Source organism: Wickerhamomyces ciferrii, contig 00136, assembly GCF_000313485.1.
Source record: "Wickerhamomyces ciferrii WGS project CAIF00000000 data, strain NRRL Y-1031 F-60-10, contig 00136, whole genome shotgun sequence".
Taxonomy (NCBI): Eukaryota; Fungi; Ascomycota; class Saccharomycetes; order Phaffomycetales; family Wickerhamomycetaceae; genus Hansenula; species Hansenula ciferrii.
Window position 1 is genome coordinate 983 of NW_011887604.1, and position 14,482 is coordinate 15,464.

The following is a 14,482-nucleotide window of genomic DNA, read 5'->3' on the forward strand; positions in this document are numbered from 1 at the left end:
ATACAATTACAATGATATACAGTTATTATGGAACAATCAACATTTGGTATGACCATAGTCGATGGTTATTTCTTCCAATCAATACAAATCAATTTTTACAATACTACAAAGGTGATCCAAAGATTAGCAAATGACTTTTTTTTATTTTTTTTCAATCTATTTAGCAGTTTATTTGGATTTTTTTTTTTCTCTTTTTTTGATTTTAATGTTTTTTTTTTTTGATTTTATTTTGGTTTATTTCTCATGATGATTTAAATTTAATGATTGATTCAACTTTTTTTGTATTTTTTTAATTGTTTTGAATTTTTTTTTCTTTTTTTTTTTACTTAATTTGATAAAATTGTTTATTGGTTGTGAAGTTTTAAGCTTGATGTTTGTGATCAGAGATCATTTATTCTTGGAAAAAGATTTGAAAGGATTGGACGCTTTAGCTTTTAAGCTCTTGCTTTTGTCTTTAATGGTGTTGCTTATTGAATCTCTTCTTGAACGTTGTGACGTTGTCTTTTGATTATCATTAATTTCAGAATCAGTTGGAACATTAGTTTTATTAATAATGATTTCTGCAGGTACAGACTCTTCATTTATTGATCTAACAGATTGTTTAGAGATAAGGCTGGTAAGCGGTTGTGCCCAAGAACCAATGGTTAAAATTTCTGTACCGGCCAGTGAAATTGCAGCAGAATTTTCTTCAGTTTTATCATTGGATTTATAGTACTGGGTAAATAGATCATCAGTCTCTTGGACATTTTCTTCCCTCTTTAAAGGGCTGCGTTGCCACCTAAGTGAGCGCCAAAGACTCTTTGTGATACCTTTTGTGGTTGCTGATGAATTTTTAAATTTAGCCCAAGTTCTGTCTTTGGATTTCTTTGAGCTAAATTCAACAGAACTACCTAATGATGATTTGGATTCTCCAGTTCTTGATATTGGTCTAAATAATGATTTTGAATCAGCATTATTTGAAGGAGAATTTCCACCTTTATACTTTAAATTGTCAATATTTGAAGAAGATTCATCATTATCATCACATTCTTTACCGCCTCTGGATTTGACAATTAAAGATTCATTATCATCACCTTCTTTTTCACCACGTTCTTCACTCTCAGAATCTTTTGCCATATTATCATCTGATGGAGAAGGTGTTTCTTGTTTAATTAAATCATCTTTTAATGAAAAAACATTGTTTTGGTATAATTTTGAAATAAAGATGTGGATATATTCATTCAACTCGTTGTGTTTTTGAAATTCTGCTAAATCTTGAAACAACATATCATGGATATATCTTTCTGTGATAATTTGAGTTCTCTTCACCATTTCATCTAAGTTTTCTTTTGAGGGTAAATTTAATTGAAAACTAACTGGTCTATCTTTTGTTACCAGCCTTCCAACATTGGACTCAAAACCATCAACATGAATGTTCAAAATAACAACTAGTATAAAAGTATTAGTTAATGAATTGGACAATCTATAAAATTAATTGAAATTTATACTTACATATGATCATTGATAATGACTTGTTATATACCTCTAATCGTTTTGTTGGAATTTTCAAATCATTATTGGACAAATTTTCATCAGAGAAGGTAATAAAATCAGGAAATTTGGCAGGTAAAACGTTTGTTGGTAATTGCTTTCCCTCAATTTGCAATTGTTTTACTTCTCTTTTGATTCTCTTCAATTGTTTTGAAGAAACACTCAATGAACGGTCTCTATATTTGCTCCCGGTAGAGAGTGTGTAATTGGGCATTCTGTAGCTCCAGAATCTATTTCGATTGTGTTCACTTTTAATCAAATGTGAGTCTCCACCTGTCATTTTCACCCTAATCAATTAATGTCAAGCCTGAACTTCACTCTGATCTTACCGCTGCGATATAAGGATCTTGAACTCAAACTTCAATCCCATCAGATCTAGATATACACTTCGGAATTGCGAATTTAAATCTGATCTGTTTTTCGAACACAAAAACACACCGAAATTCTTAACTCATAAAGTACATGCGAAGAATGGCGGACGATTATAAGCCCAGAGTTATATATATTGAGCCTACTCCTAGTTCAGTAGCGCGGTACAGTACTTTAATTGAGGTGTATACAAACACATATCACACCAGTATTATTAATCGATACAGTATAAATCTAATATCTCTATAAAGCTAATATCTCACATTCTGTGAAGCCATCACGCTATATAGCGGCTAAACAATAAATCATATTTCTATCAATAAAGCATAATTATCTACCTTGATGGACTTCACATGGGCCAATACCTACCACTGCAAGACATTTAGCTGGAGATAGCTACCACATGCAAGAGAAATTTAGAGTTAATATAAAAACCTCATTTCATATCACTTTCGAGTTGGTCAAAGTTCCCTTTTAATAATTGAGGGAACCACTTCAATCTCCTTATTTATCGGGAATGGCGTGGTTATTAACAAGGGTGGAAATAACTTTATGACCAGACAAAGGCTCACATAAGTCACGGCATGATTCTGGAGGAGTCACTTGTTCTTGTGTTAAACGCAACCCATTAATCAAAAGAGATACTTTAATATTTGTTTCAGAAAAAAGTGTTTGTACGATTTTGGCTAAAGAATCGAAGGTTTCAACTTCCGATTTAAAATGTCTATCTTGAATGAAAATATCCCAACTTTTTGACACTGCTCTATCTGATAATCCGGTATAAATGTAGTCATTGTTTTTGACAGTATTGATCGACCTTCTTCGTTTGCGATGAATTCTGAAGGGTGATTTTTTTTTCAATTCACTTTCTGATTTGATATCAGCCATCTCTTTTCTTTTGCCATGCTTAATATAGAGTGCAAATAGATCATCCAAATGGTTGAGTTCCATAAAATATACATGCTGGGGAAACTTCTCATTTGTTGGAACGTGTCCGTTGTAACCAGGCTTGAAAAGATAATTGGTTTGTAATGTTCCTGGGTCTTGTCTCCACCTGGAATTATCAAAGTTATCATTGAGATTGGTAGCAAAGAGTTCGATTGATTCCGTTTGAAGCTTTGTCAACTTTGAGCCTGAAGCATTATTAACCATATTTTCTATCATACCATTCAAACTTAAGTTTGAGCTTGGTAATTTTCCAGAAGATTGGTACATTACTTCTTGAAATCCATCCAATATGGAGATATCAACCGTAACACTTTGTATCATATATTTTAGAGCAGATTTTTCATTTCCCAATATATGATCAAATAAAAATTCAATGCTTTTGAGACATGTAATGAATATTGCACCAGTATTATGTTTGATTGCTTCATGGCTTGATTTGTAACGTATTGTATCATATATTCTGGTTACTTCCAAAAATTCAAAATCATGTTTAAGTCCCTCTTTGCGACGTTTAAATATCTCATAACCATTGATACATGGTTTATGGGGATAATCAGGTCCATATTTTAAGAAATTTGCATCATTAGCTCTTATTTTTGTAGTTTTAGTTAGAACTAATAGAACTTGTATGTCCTTGAAATCTTTGTATAGCTTTGGTCCGATAAAATTGTAGAATTGAGTGTTAACTCGTATGAAGACTTTCGGATCGGCACCCATCATTATTATAAGATCCCAGACTTCCATCGGTAGACCTCCAGTGAGATCATTAACTCGATGATAATCATCTGATGTTTTCACATTTGGTTTGCCTTTTCTTTTGTGAATTTTGCATTTAGATAAAGTATCAGTCACTAGACTCTTAAATTTCTTATTGGTATTTATCAATGATTTATCAATACAGTAACGTAGAGGATAATGAAGCGTTTTCACATTCCAATAAGCTTGTAGCACGGGTCTAATATATTTTATTGCAAATTTGTATTTCAATTCCAAATCCTTTGGATCTATGGTGACTTCTTCACCGTCATAAACATAAACAAACTCATCAAACCTTGGAAAGAATCTGGGTATAATGTGATTGTCAAAAAAATCTTTGATAGAAGCAAAAAGTTGATAAGAGTGTGGCATGACAAATTGTTGCTGAGTAATATATCACTAGTTATAATCCGGTTTGATCTTTGTTTAGCAGCAAATTGATTTGTACGTACTCAGATATGACTACCAAATTAAAGAGTTACAAAAGTTTCTGGACAACATGCACATTATATATTGGGATAGATCAATGAATTGTGACCCTGACTAGACGTCTAAATGCTCTCTTTTTCATCATCATTAATATGAGCTGATTTCCAGATATTTCTCATTTAAATGTGCGAGTTGAGTTTAACGTTGGTAATGGATATGTCGATGTTAGTTTTAACTTTTCACTCCCAACAGAAAATGGGGCCCAAATAGCGCTGTCATCATGATCGGGTGAATAACCTTTCAAGAGGGCACTTGAGTTAATAAACTGCGAATTATAAATTAAAAAATACACAATCTAAGAAGATGGGAATCGACAAATAGTAGAAAAGAATAGACATGACTCTACTTTATTAATCAACTATACCATCAGCACATTATCCACTATTTGAAGCTCTAAAAAAAAAATCGCAAAAAAAAGGGTATTGATAACCGCGAGGTTCGAACTCGCGCCTCCGAAGAGACCAGGACCTTAACCTGGCGCCTTAGACCACTCGGCCAGGTTACCTATACCTGTTAAAGGCAGCACTAGTTTCTGGCTACAATCTGCCTTTTTCGGATATACGCGGACCCTCAAAATTTTGGGGTTTGAGCCTATATATGGAGATGAAAATCAGCTTAGATGCTAGTTTTTAATCGAAACTGTCATCGAATAGGCTTTCGATTTCCAAATAGCATTATAATTGATTCTGTGACTACTTTTGTAAGATATCAATCTCGCTTGTAATTGAAGTCAGAAATGGTAGTGACACACTTTTCAGTCGTATTCCTCGTAGAAGTACAATCTAAAGTAAGTTAGTGTATATTATATTCTTAAATTCTAGACGTTGATTGATCGGTACCATATGGTATACTTACATTTCTATCTTCCTATATCATTATTAAGTACCACAAGGGTGGTCTTGGTAAGAAGCAAGGGAGGACGAGAAACGTCTATCTCGAGCAATACTTTAGAGATCATGTATATATAATATGAGCTGGATTGCAGAAGTTGATTAGATGTCTAACCATGAAGACCGGTAAGATTATCCAACAGATGTACCAATATATTGAGCATGTGGCTTAAATTTGCTCATTAATTGATTGCGTCGTCGTCCTAATGTCTTCATGGCTGTACCATAATTAGCTTGAATCTTAAGATTTACGTGATCTAGTATACAGCAGATCTATAGAGCTGGATAATAATTCTAGCTGGTGTATATACAGGGTTCATTCTCACGGTACCATGATCCGTTAACTGACGGATTGACAAATTATATTATAGCTGCAGATGTTACATAATTACCTTAATATTATGATCAACTACATAGCTCAAAACATATAAAATCACTTCAATTGACAAATACACGTCGAACGTATTTTTGAATACTCGATCCTGAGGAGATATAAGGTACTAGACAAACGTCCAAATTATTTAATTATGGGGCTATTATAGGTTCAGTTATAATGGAGGTGAAAGGTGTATTAATCTTTACAAGCTCAGACGTAGCTTGTGTGAACGTCTAGTTACAAAAAGATTAATGATCAACGACACCAATACATTATGATCTCGAGAGTCTCATAACTCATTAGTTGTTCACATTCAAAGATATTCACACATGATATGTATCATATACGTCGACGTCAAAAGCTAACATATGACCAACATTATATATTTATTGATACGCCGATTAATGTGAGATCATATACTACCCAGACGGGCGTAGGTATAAATTAACTGTTTCATGATACTCTAGCTACAATTAATCTAAGAGATCAGTTGGATGATTAATATATATCATGATCGTCTCTTATTATATAACACCCGATCAGAAACTTATCATAATATACCAAGTACTAGTGAACACGAAACTCGACGTGTATATAATTGTTATAATTAGATGTTACATACTTTTATGCTAGCTCACATTTTATTATATATATGATATAGATATATATACACCGGACAAAAGATGATACGCCGTACTCAGATCAGCTTTCAAGTGATCGCACTTGTAATATACTGAAATACTTCTAGAATTGTGAAAGGTCATATTAAGTGATATACCGTAGTTTCAAATTTCGATCATCTTAGATTATTGGTAATCGAATGCATAGAAGACTAAACATCTTTTAAATCCCGAGTCCCCACAATAAATAATATAGACTATAGTAGTAGTGTAGTAGTATACTGTACTACATATAGTATCACATGATCCATCACATGACACTACATCAAGTCCATATTCAACCGAACCATTACTACCATCAATATCACAAATTCATCTGTCCATTTCTACTACAAGTGAAAAGTTTTCACCAAACCTCAATTCATCAACAATTCCTGAATTTACTATTAAATAGCTAAATTCCTCAATTATGTATATTAATTGTATATTACTTAAATTATCATCTTTATTCGTTACTGTTAACAGAATTACTACATTTACGTATTAAATTAGGCCTTCAAGTGTTATCTTAAGTCTAGTTATATTACTATCTGCTCTGTGCTATCTTTACGCTTCTCCTATTAGCTATAAGTGGTACATTTTGGTGATTTCGCAAACCAGTCTTGTTGGAATAATTGCAACCTACATAATATTAGAAGAATATTCACGGTTACACATCATTCAGTTCATTTCAAAAGACACAGAAACTAAAATAGAGAAACAACAACTTATTCAACATCTCTATCATGTCGTCAACTTCAGGTCCAGGTCCATCACCTCCCGAAGTTCCCAGCAATCAGGCAAACCCTGAACATCTAATCCAATTAGATACAACTCCAGCATCCACCTCGTTACTGTTAACAGAATTACTACATTTACGTATTAAATTAGGCCTTCAAGTGTTATCTTAAGTCTAGTTATATTACTATCTGCTCTGTGCTATCTTTACGCTTCTCCTATTAGCTATAAGTGGTACAATACGTAACTAAAAGTTTTTGACTTTCGTGCCTTAATTCTAGTTACATATGTTGATTGTGTTATATGGCATGTTCTGTAGCGGTGAAGCTGTTGAAAGGTTTAAATCACCAGTAAACCCGAGATGTGCATTTTTGGTGCTTTCCAAAGTAATACGCGTAAACAGGTAGCTGTCAAGACTCAATATAACCAATATGAGAACTTTGAACCTCATAAAGCATTAATAATAATTTGTTGAATGTCAAGTAGTCATCGCTGACTCCTACAATGTTAGCATTAATTAGCTTTAATTTTTGACAGGCTAGCTCGTTGGGTAAGTAGTAATGCTCGGTAGGTATCATGTATCAACCTTCATGACAATTTATAAAGCTCACCTACGCGAGCTGTGGAACAATATTATAATTAACTCGGTTTCATGGATATTCTACATATACAGATAACAAATGTATATTAGGCCGAAAACGTATCACGTCAAATAACGATAGGCCGGCAAATAAGATCATTTTACATTAATAATGTATTGGGGTTGTCGAGACTCCACAGGCGTTCGCGTTAATAATTCATCAAGGGAAAGTATCTACTACCTAGGTTACTCTCTTGACTGTTGTTAACCTGTGTACAAACTTAACCCCAAAGAAGAAGAAGCTACGTATCAATTTGACATGCGCTTCCATATTTTTAGAGCTGAGGCAGGATGTTCAATCGTATAATATTAGTTAACTGCGGTTCAAGGAGGAAAACTCAATATTAATTTAGGTTAAGCTTCAAACTTTAATAGTACACGTACGCAATGCAATCACTGCTTCCCATAAAATGTGGTAGGATCACTTGATATACTTCCTGGATTAAGAAAGCTGTTGCGTCCTGTGTTTAGTATAGCTCAATTAGATCATGAATCATATCGATATACCCTTAATTTCAAAGCTGAATTTCTAAACATACATGATCATTAGACGTTATACTTCGTTACTTCAATCTATAGATTCGCCGATAATCTAATAGTTTGGTCGACATGGCCTAAAGTAATTTAACAGTTAGTGTAAAACATCAAGGGACCGGTGTATTTCCATTCTGAGTATAATGAGATGCGATCAAGTATTTATCCACAATATTTCAATTGGCAATGTATAATGAAGTTCTATTTAATAATGATATATATATGTTGGATCTAAACATATTTATTATAATCTGTTCTTTGAATTGATTTAAGCTGGTATATATAATATGATAAGTTGATTATAAGCGAGCTTTGTTATATATTATAAGCATCATCAACATATTGAACCCACAGATCATATAATCCGATTATACATGCAGTATCAATATATATATCACATAATTACCTATATATATAGGTGCTAGCTATATAGATTGTAAGTATGTATCGGATGATTTGTAGATCTCATGTATAGATCATAAGAGTATGTGGATATATAATGTCCTCCAATTTTATATATGTCGTTCGAGTCGAATATACATTTAAGCCAAGGTCCTGTTTTCATCAACATCGAAAGCTAGGACGAACATCAACAATACATCTAATATGAGTAGAGCTGTACCAATTAATACGAACATCACTATAAGTATTTTGTGGTTAGTTCAAATTCGTAAAGTATCATGGCTACAGTTAGTATAGTTTGGACTCTGTATCATATAGTACAGTGTAATTACATCCTCGGATTATAGTAGATTATATGAAACCCAGTAACTCCACAAACTATCCAAGCGGTTCATGAAACCATAGATCATAATAGGATTACTCACATTGAAGATTATATACCTACACTTCATAATACAATTGAGGAATGAAGGTTGGTTGCAAATGCTCGATATAAAGTATGTCTAGAGTTTAAATCTAAACGGGAATTATCGCGGCTCACTTGGAAGTTTTGCGTAAATTATTTGCAGTAATTTTTTACGCAATTAGCATCGATGTAGTAATTACAAAATAGCAGCCTGCATAATTATAATTTATAATACAGCCATTTACACAACACTGATAAAAAACCCACTAATTTATGATAGATATGATCATTGATGGATTTGACCAAATTCATGAGATTATTTGAAAGTTTTGTAAAGCCAATTGAAATTGTGGCCCTCAGAAGCCATCCTTTCGTTAATTGAATCCAAATCCAATTATAGATCTTCCTATATATATAGATTTATTCCATAAGGTTCTTGAATCTGAGCCAATATACGCAACGAAATAACTAGTAGATCGTGTCTCGAACGCCGTAGATTTTGCTAAACAAAGCTATGATTTGGATTTAAATTCTATAGGGTACTGTGTGTACACCAGCTTACAAGTTCTTTAAAATCGGTATCTCCTGTTACTAGTTAATTTTTACGACAATCAAAAATCTGATAATGCGAAACAACTCATAATCAACTGATCAACAGCATTTCTATAACCTGTTCTAGACCAGTTTTGTACTATAAAGCGCAGAATGGTGCAAATTACTCGGGAGCTTTTCGCGAATTTACTTATAAAAGTAATCCTTCACTATAATAATGTAGGTTGGTGTACCTCTAAAAGATGTTTCAACTAGAACTAGACATGTCACTTTGAAATGTTTCGAGCTAAACTAAAATTCTGGTTCAGCCTAGCGTCTCACTCAGAATTTTGTACAGCTGGAGCCAGGAGCGGCGAGCCTGTTTAAATCAGTACCATATAAATTAACTAGCTTGACTACGTGGGCAGCCGGCGCTAGAATTATCCATGGGAGCTAATGAGAAATTAGAATGTATGACAATAGAATCAATTCTTTAATTTGACAATCAAGATTGAAATGTTAGCTTCAATAGGTAATCTGCGAATAAGATGTTCAGGGGCTAGCCCAGTTTCTAACAATTCATTCAAATCTTCAATAGAATTCAAACAAGGTTTCAATTCAGTTACGATCTCGATATATCAATATCTTCAAATTTGAAAACTCTGGGAAACTGGAGTTCAGCTTAACCTATTTTTTATTAGGAGGAACCGTGAAAGGAATGCCCTCTACCTATCTGCCTAGCTCCGCCTACGACTTTAAAGCGAATCTAAAGCGAATCTGCCTAGAATGAAGAGTCTAGAAACAGGTTACAGATAACCATGTATATTCCTGCTTCTATATATGCATAGTTCTGCCAAATCAGTCCAAGACCGTTGGTAAACTGGTAAACTGGAAATTTCTAGCTTTAAAATTACGCACCTCTTTGCCGATCATGTAGTGTAATGCTTCTTGAGATGCATTCTTAAGCATGTACAGATTGCCCCGAAAAGGTTTTTTTTTTTATTATTTCGCCCAAACTTTATTTGACTAGTCAAATTCTCAGTTTAGCTTATTCATTCCCCTTTACTTCGAGCGACGAGTGGATGTTTTCACTTTCAAGTATGAATTAAATGAAAAATTGGAATATGATTTGGAAATTTATATATCTATACAAATAATTCCCAATTAATTGAATTAAAAGACAAAATTTCAATTCATCAAACTCATTTATTCAAACTTAGACATATTACCTCATAAACTCATACAATCATCATGAGCTCGAGGAGCAGTACATCAGATCCCAATGGTCTTTGTCTCACAACATCAAATACATCATCATTGACATCAAATTCATCAAATTCCACAAGTATAAGTAATATATCAAACAAATTTAAAAATGCATTGAATCGTAAAAGATCACAAAGTTTCATAATACCTGAAAAAAAATCTTCAACTTTATCAAATTCAAATTCGATATCATCACCAAATGTGAATATTAGAAAACCATTAAGAAATAGATCTTTAGGTTCAATTCAATTTTCACCATCTCAAGCCTCAACCCCAACTTTCGAAAACTTAAACATTCCTCCAATGACAAACCATCATAATCATACACCATCATTAACTCAAGTTAATCATCCTCATGCATTGAATCATAGATCAAATTCAACTTCAACATCAATAAGTATAAGTGATTCTGAATCAATAAATATAATGGATATTAGTCCAAGATCTCCTACACCACTTGTATCACCATTATTCAAAATTGATGAAAAATTACAAAATCATGAAATCAAAATCAATAATGATGAAGAATTTTTTGATGATATTGCAGATGGAATTTTAGAAAGAATTAATAAAACTGAATCTAAAATTGACTGGAGTATATGACAATATCATTTTCATTTAGTACATCACTACTATAAACAAAACATACAACACATTCATATTAACGACATTAATTAAAATCATTGGAAAAGATGATTATTACATTACAAGATAGATAATAGATTACAAGAACCAGGTATAATTCTCAAAGTATAAGAAGGAATAGATCAAAGAGAATGAAGATATTCAAACACTGCTGGTCAGGTCATTCTCAAATAGGTTAAAGATATCTTATAACTTTCATTTTAATAATTTTGCTAATTTTAACTGAACATATATAGAGCTACTTATAATTTGCTACGATCCTTACATTTAAATATTAATGTCATCATGTAGACATTGTAACAAAAAAATACATTTCTATTCTATAGATAAAAACACACATTATGGGTGCAGTTTGTTGTTTCATTGTCCTTCTAGTTCACGTTTTGTTTGTGACCAAACTTTCTTTAAACCTAACAAACCTGACATTGTACCACTTATTAAATAAACTGCAGGATTCAAATTCAAGTTGAAAATATCAATGGTATCACATACAAAATCAAAAGAAAGTCTTACTATATCTAACTGTAAGATGTACTCTTCATGTTTCAAAGTTGCTAGTTCTTGGTTCAGGGTATTAGAGTTTGGACTTGAAGGTGATTTATTATTAAATTCTCTCAAGATTTGAGATTTCATTGGTGAATTACCATTTATATTTTCAATAAGCTTTCTGGATAATAATTGAGCTTTTTGCTTGACTTGATGCTGTATACTTAATTTTAGTTGTTTATTCTTATTTTCATTCAATTTAACATAATTCTTCTTAATACCCAACATGATATCTGCATACCAAGAATAAGCTTCATGTTTGGAGATAAAACTCTTGAAATTTGGATTTGTGAAGACACCAAGTTTATATAAAAGGACAATTTCATCACAAATACCATAGTATAAATCAATAAAATCACCTAATGCACCTTCATTCAAATATATTGACTGAAATTGATTGATAGATGGTGCTTTAATAAATGTATTAAATTTATTGAAAAATTCACGAATTCTATAACTTGTACCACCAAATCTTAAAATTTGTCTAAAAATTGATATGTTTTTAGTTACTTCAAATATTTTCTTTTCTAAAATTGTTGAATTTAAAAATATCAATAATTTCCCATATGTTATTGGTGTTTTGAAAAGTAATTTAGGATCTAATGATAAATTATCAAATTTTTCATTTATTAAAAACCTTCTTGATGTGGTCAAATAAAATTTGATCAAATTCAACACGTATTGTAACACTTTAGCTAACTTATCCTTACCAGCCAATTTCCCCAATAAAGCTTTGAAAATATCAAATTTCTTTGTATCAATATTCGTTATATTACCAATATTCTGTATTTCTTTAGCAATAGTAATTTCATCATTCTCTATAACATCATCATTATCATCATTACCAGCATCATGATTTACATTCTTCTTTGGAGACTTGAAAGGCGATGTTTGAATATTTTTCAATTCATGTCCATTTGAGTCAAACGACAATGATTGTGGTGATGGGGATTGTAATTTCAAATTCAAATAATGAGAATCACTGAATATATTGGATTCATTGATAACCCTTGATGGTGAATCCATCATAGACATATCCAATAGCAGCTCAATAAGCAATTCAATCGGTTATAAATGGACCTAATTGATACAATATTTCGTGTTTATGTTATCTAAATTTTGACATAATTTTGATGATTCATAATATAATCCACGGTAAAAAACAACAATTCGCGTATTTTTCGCGATGTTGAGCGGGTTGCAATACACATTCGCGTATTTTTTAGTTCTGAGAGTTACGCTGAGTGTTAACTGCTGAAACCTCTCTAAGGCTGATCAACTTAGACAGTATCACTCGGTAAATTACAGACTGGTTTGCCTAAAAAATCCCAATCAATAGAGGAAATTATCGGCTTTAAGCTTACAAGTAAAAATCGTACCACGAAAAGTTCAAAACCAACCCTGCAAACTCTTGATCAACAATGAAGAAGAACCAAGTTGCAAAAATTAAATCAGCCACGCACCTCATGAAGGGTCAAAGCTGCCTCTATGTATCCTGTACAGCTCTGGCAATGCTACTTGATAAGCTCGGATGATATACAATTTTGCGGAAGACCCTCAAAAGTTATTAGTTGACTAGTTGACCTTGGTTACTTACACGCGCTTAAAAATGGTCTATCAAATATACAGCTTGTCTACCACTAGTTAGTAGTTACTAACATCATAGAAGGCTAGAATTGTCTCGTTATACACTTATTATGCAACCTAGATCTTTCTCTGGTATTCTGTTCCTGGCTCTTGACTTTATATTTCTTTTTTTGCGAAACATATGGGTCATTTTAAGTAATGTTATTATGTATCTTCATTGTAGATCACAGAATCATCACTCGTACATCTTTATCAACTGATAGCTTTCTCCGAGCTTGAAGTAGGTATACGATCAACCATGTACATATGAAGCCATCCCATGGTTGAAATTGAAATAACAAACGCAACTCTTGAATTCACGAGGCAAGTTAAAGTAGTGAGTGCCGATAAGTTGTATACTTTTTGATGAGCTCTCTCATGTCATGTCAAATTTGTTCGTGAGCTGATCAAATATGGTCCTAAAAAAATCGAAATACGCGTGCTCATCAAATGTCTGATACATGTGCGATAAAGTTAAGTGCTATAAAGATCAAGTCTAGCTCTAGATCAGCCCTATATTGCATAGAGAAACCATAAAGAAGTTTCCTAAACATTTGTGGAATCATCTTTGAGACAAAAGAATCCTGCTATTTGGTAATAAACTTCGAGTTGTTTAATCAACTGTAATTTGTTTCAATATCTGGTCAAACTCAAAGCAACAGCATAATTTATAAAGCTACGTACTAATGACTTTATAGCTCTTTACCAGATAGCTCTTTACCAGGTGAGTTTCGAGTGTATGTCGTGAATATATGAAGAGGTGTACGGATTGCTTTCGATTTTCATGTCTTATTAATATGCTAGCGTATACCATATTAATAAATGACTTGATCCAGTTGGCTAGACCTCATCTGTATTGTCTTTATCTTTGAACGACAAAGAATCAGATCGAATTTTGAAGATGTTCGGGGGTCAGTTAAATTTTATATCAAGATCAAAGAGGTATATGAGTATCTGAAAATGGAATTCACCGTACTGAGGATCATTGTAGTACCTCATGAAAGCAATTTATTGAGGTACTTGAACAAACAAGAGCTAATATATCCACTTAGACGTCAAAACTTGGTGCCGATGATCAGGTTTTTGAATTTATGGTGATCCTGAGAGAAATTGGGGGTTCTCTAGAACCCA

The 14,482-nt window shown here is 32.7% G+C and overlaps 4 protein-coding genes across 4 annotated transcripts; 1 reads left to right on the forward strand and 3 right to left on the reverse strand.

Annotated features, from left to right (window-relative positions):
- Nucleotides 1-387: 387 nt before the first annotated feature.
- BN7_4082 (uncharacterized protein) lies at nucleotides 388-1,810 on the reverse strand (the record flags this gene model as incomplete). Its single annotated transcript, XM_011275321.1, has 2 exons — nucleotides 388-1,427; nucleotides 1,492-1,810. 2 exons carry the CDS (start codon nucleotides 1,808-1,810, stop codon nucleotides 388-390), a joined length of 1,359 nt encoding a protein of 452 aa, XP_011273623.1.
- A 593-nt stretch (nucleotides 1,811-2,403) lies between these two features.
- On the reverse strand, nucleotides 2,404-3,975 carry BN7_4083 (uncharacterized protein; the record flags this gene model as incomplete). The annotated part of the gene is made up of 1 exon (XM_011275322.1): nucleotides 2,404-3,975. One exon carries the CDS (start codon nucleotides 3,973-3,975, stop codon nucleotides 2,404-2,406), a length of 1,572 nt encoding a protein of 523 aa, XP_011273624.1.
- A 6,544-nt stretch (nucleotides 3,976-10,519) lies between these two features.
- BN7_4084 (uncharacterized protein) lies at nucleotides 10,520-11,137 on the forward strand (the record flags this gene model as incomplete). Its single annotated transcript, XM_011275323.1, has 1 exon — nucleotides 10,520-11,137. The coding sequence occupies one exon, from the start codon at nucleotides 10,520-10,522 to the stop codon at nucleotides 11,135-11,137; it is 618 nt and encodes a 205-aa protein (XP_011273625.1).
- A 402-nt stretch (nucleotides 11,138-11,539) lies between these two features.
- On the reverse strand, nucleotides 11,540-12,760 carry BN7_4085 (Peroxisomal membrane protein PEX25; the record flags this gene model as incomplete). The annotated part of the gene is made up of 1 exon (XM_011275324.1): nucleotides 11,540-12,760. The coding sequence occupies one exon, from the start codon at nucleotides 12,758-12,760 to the stop codon at nucleotides 11,540-11,542; it is 1,221 nt and encodes a 406-aa protein (XP_011273626.1).
- Nucleotides 12,761-14,482: the final 1,722 nt, after the last annotated feature.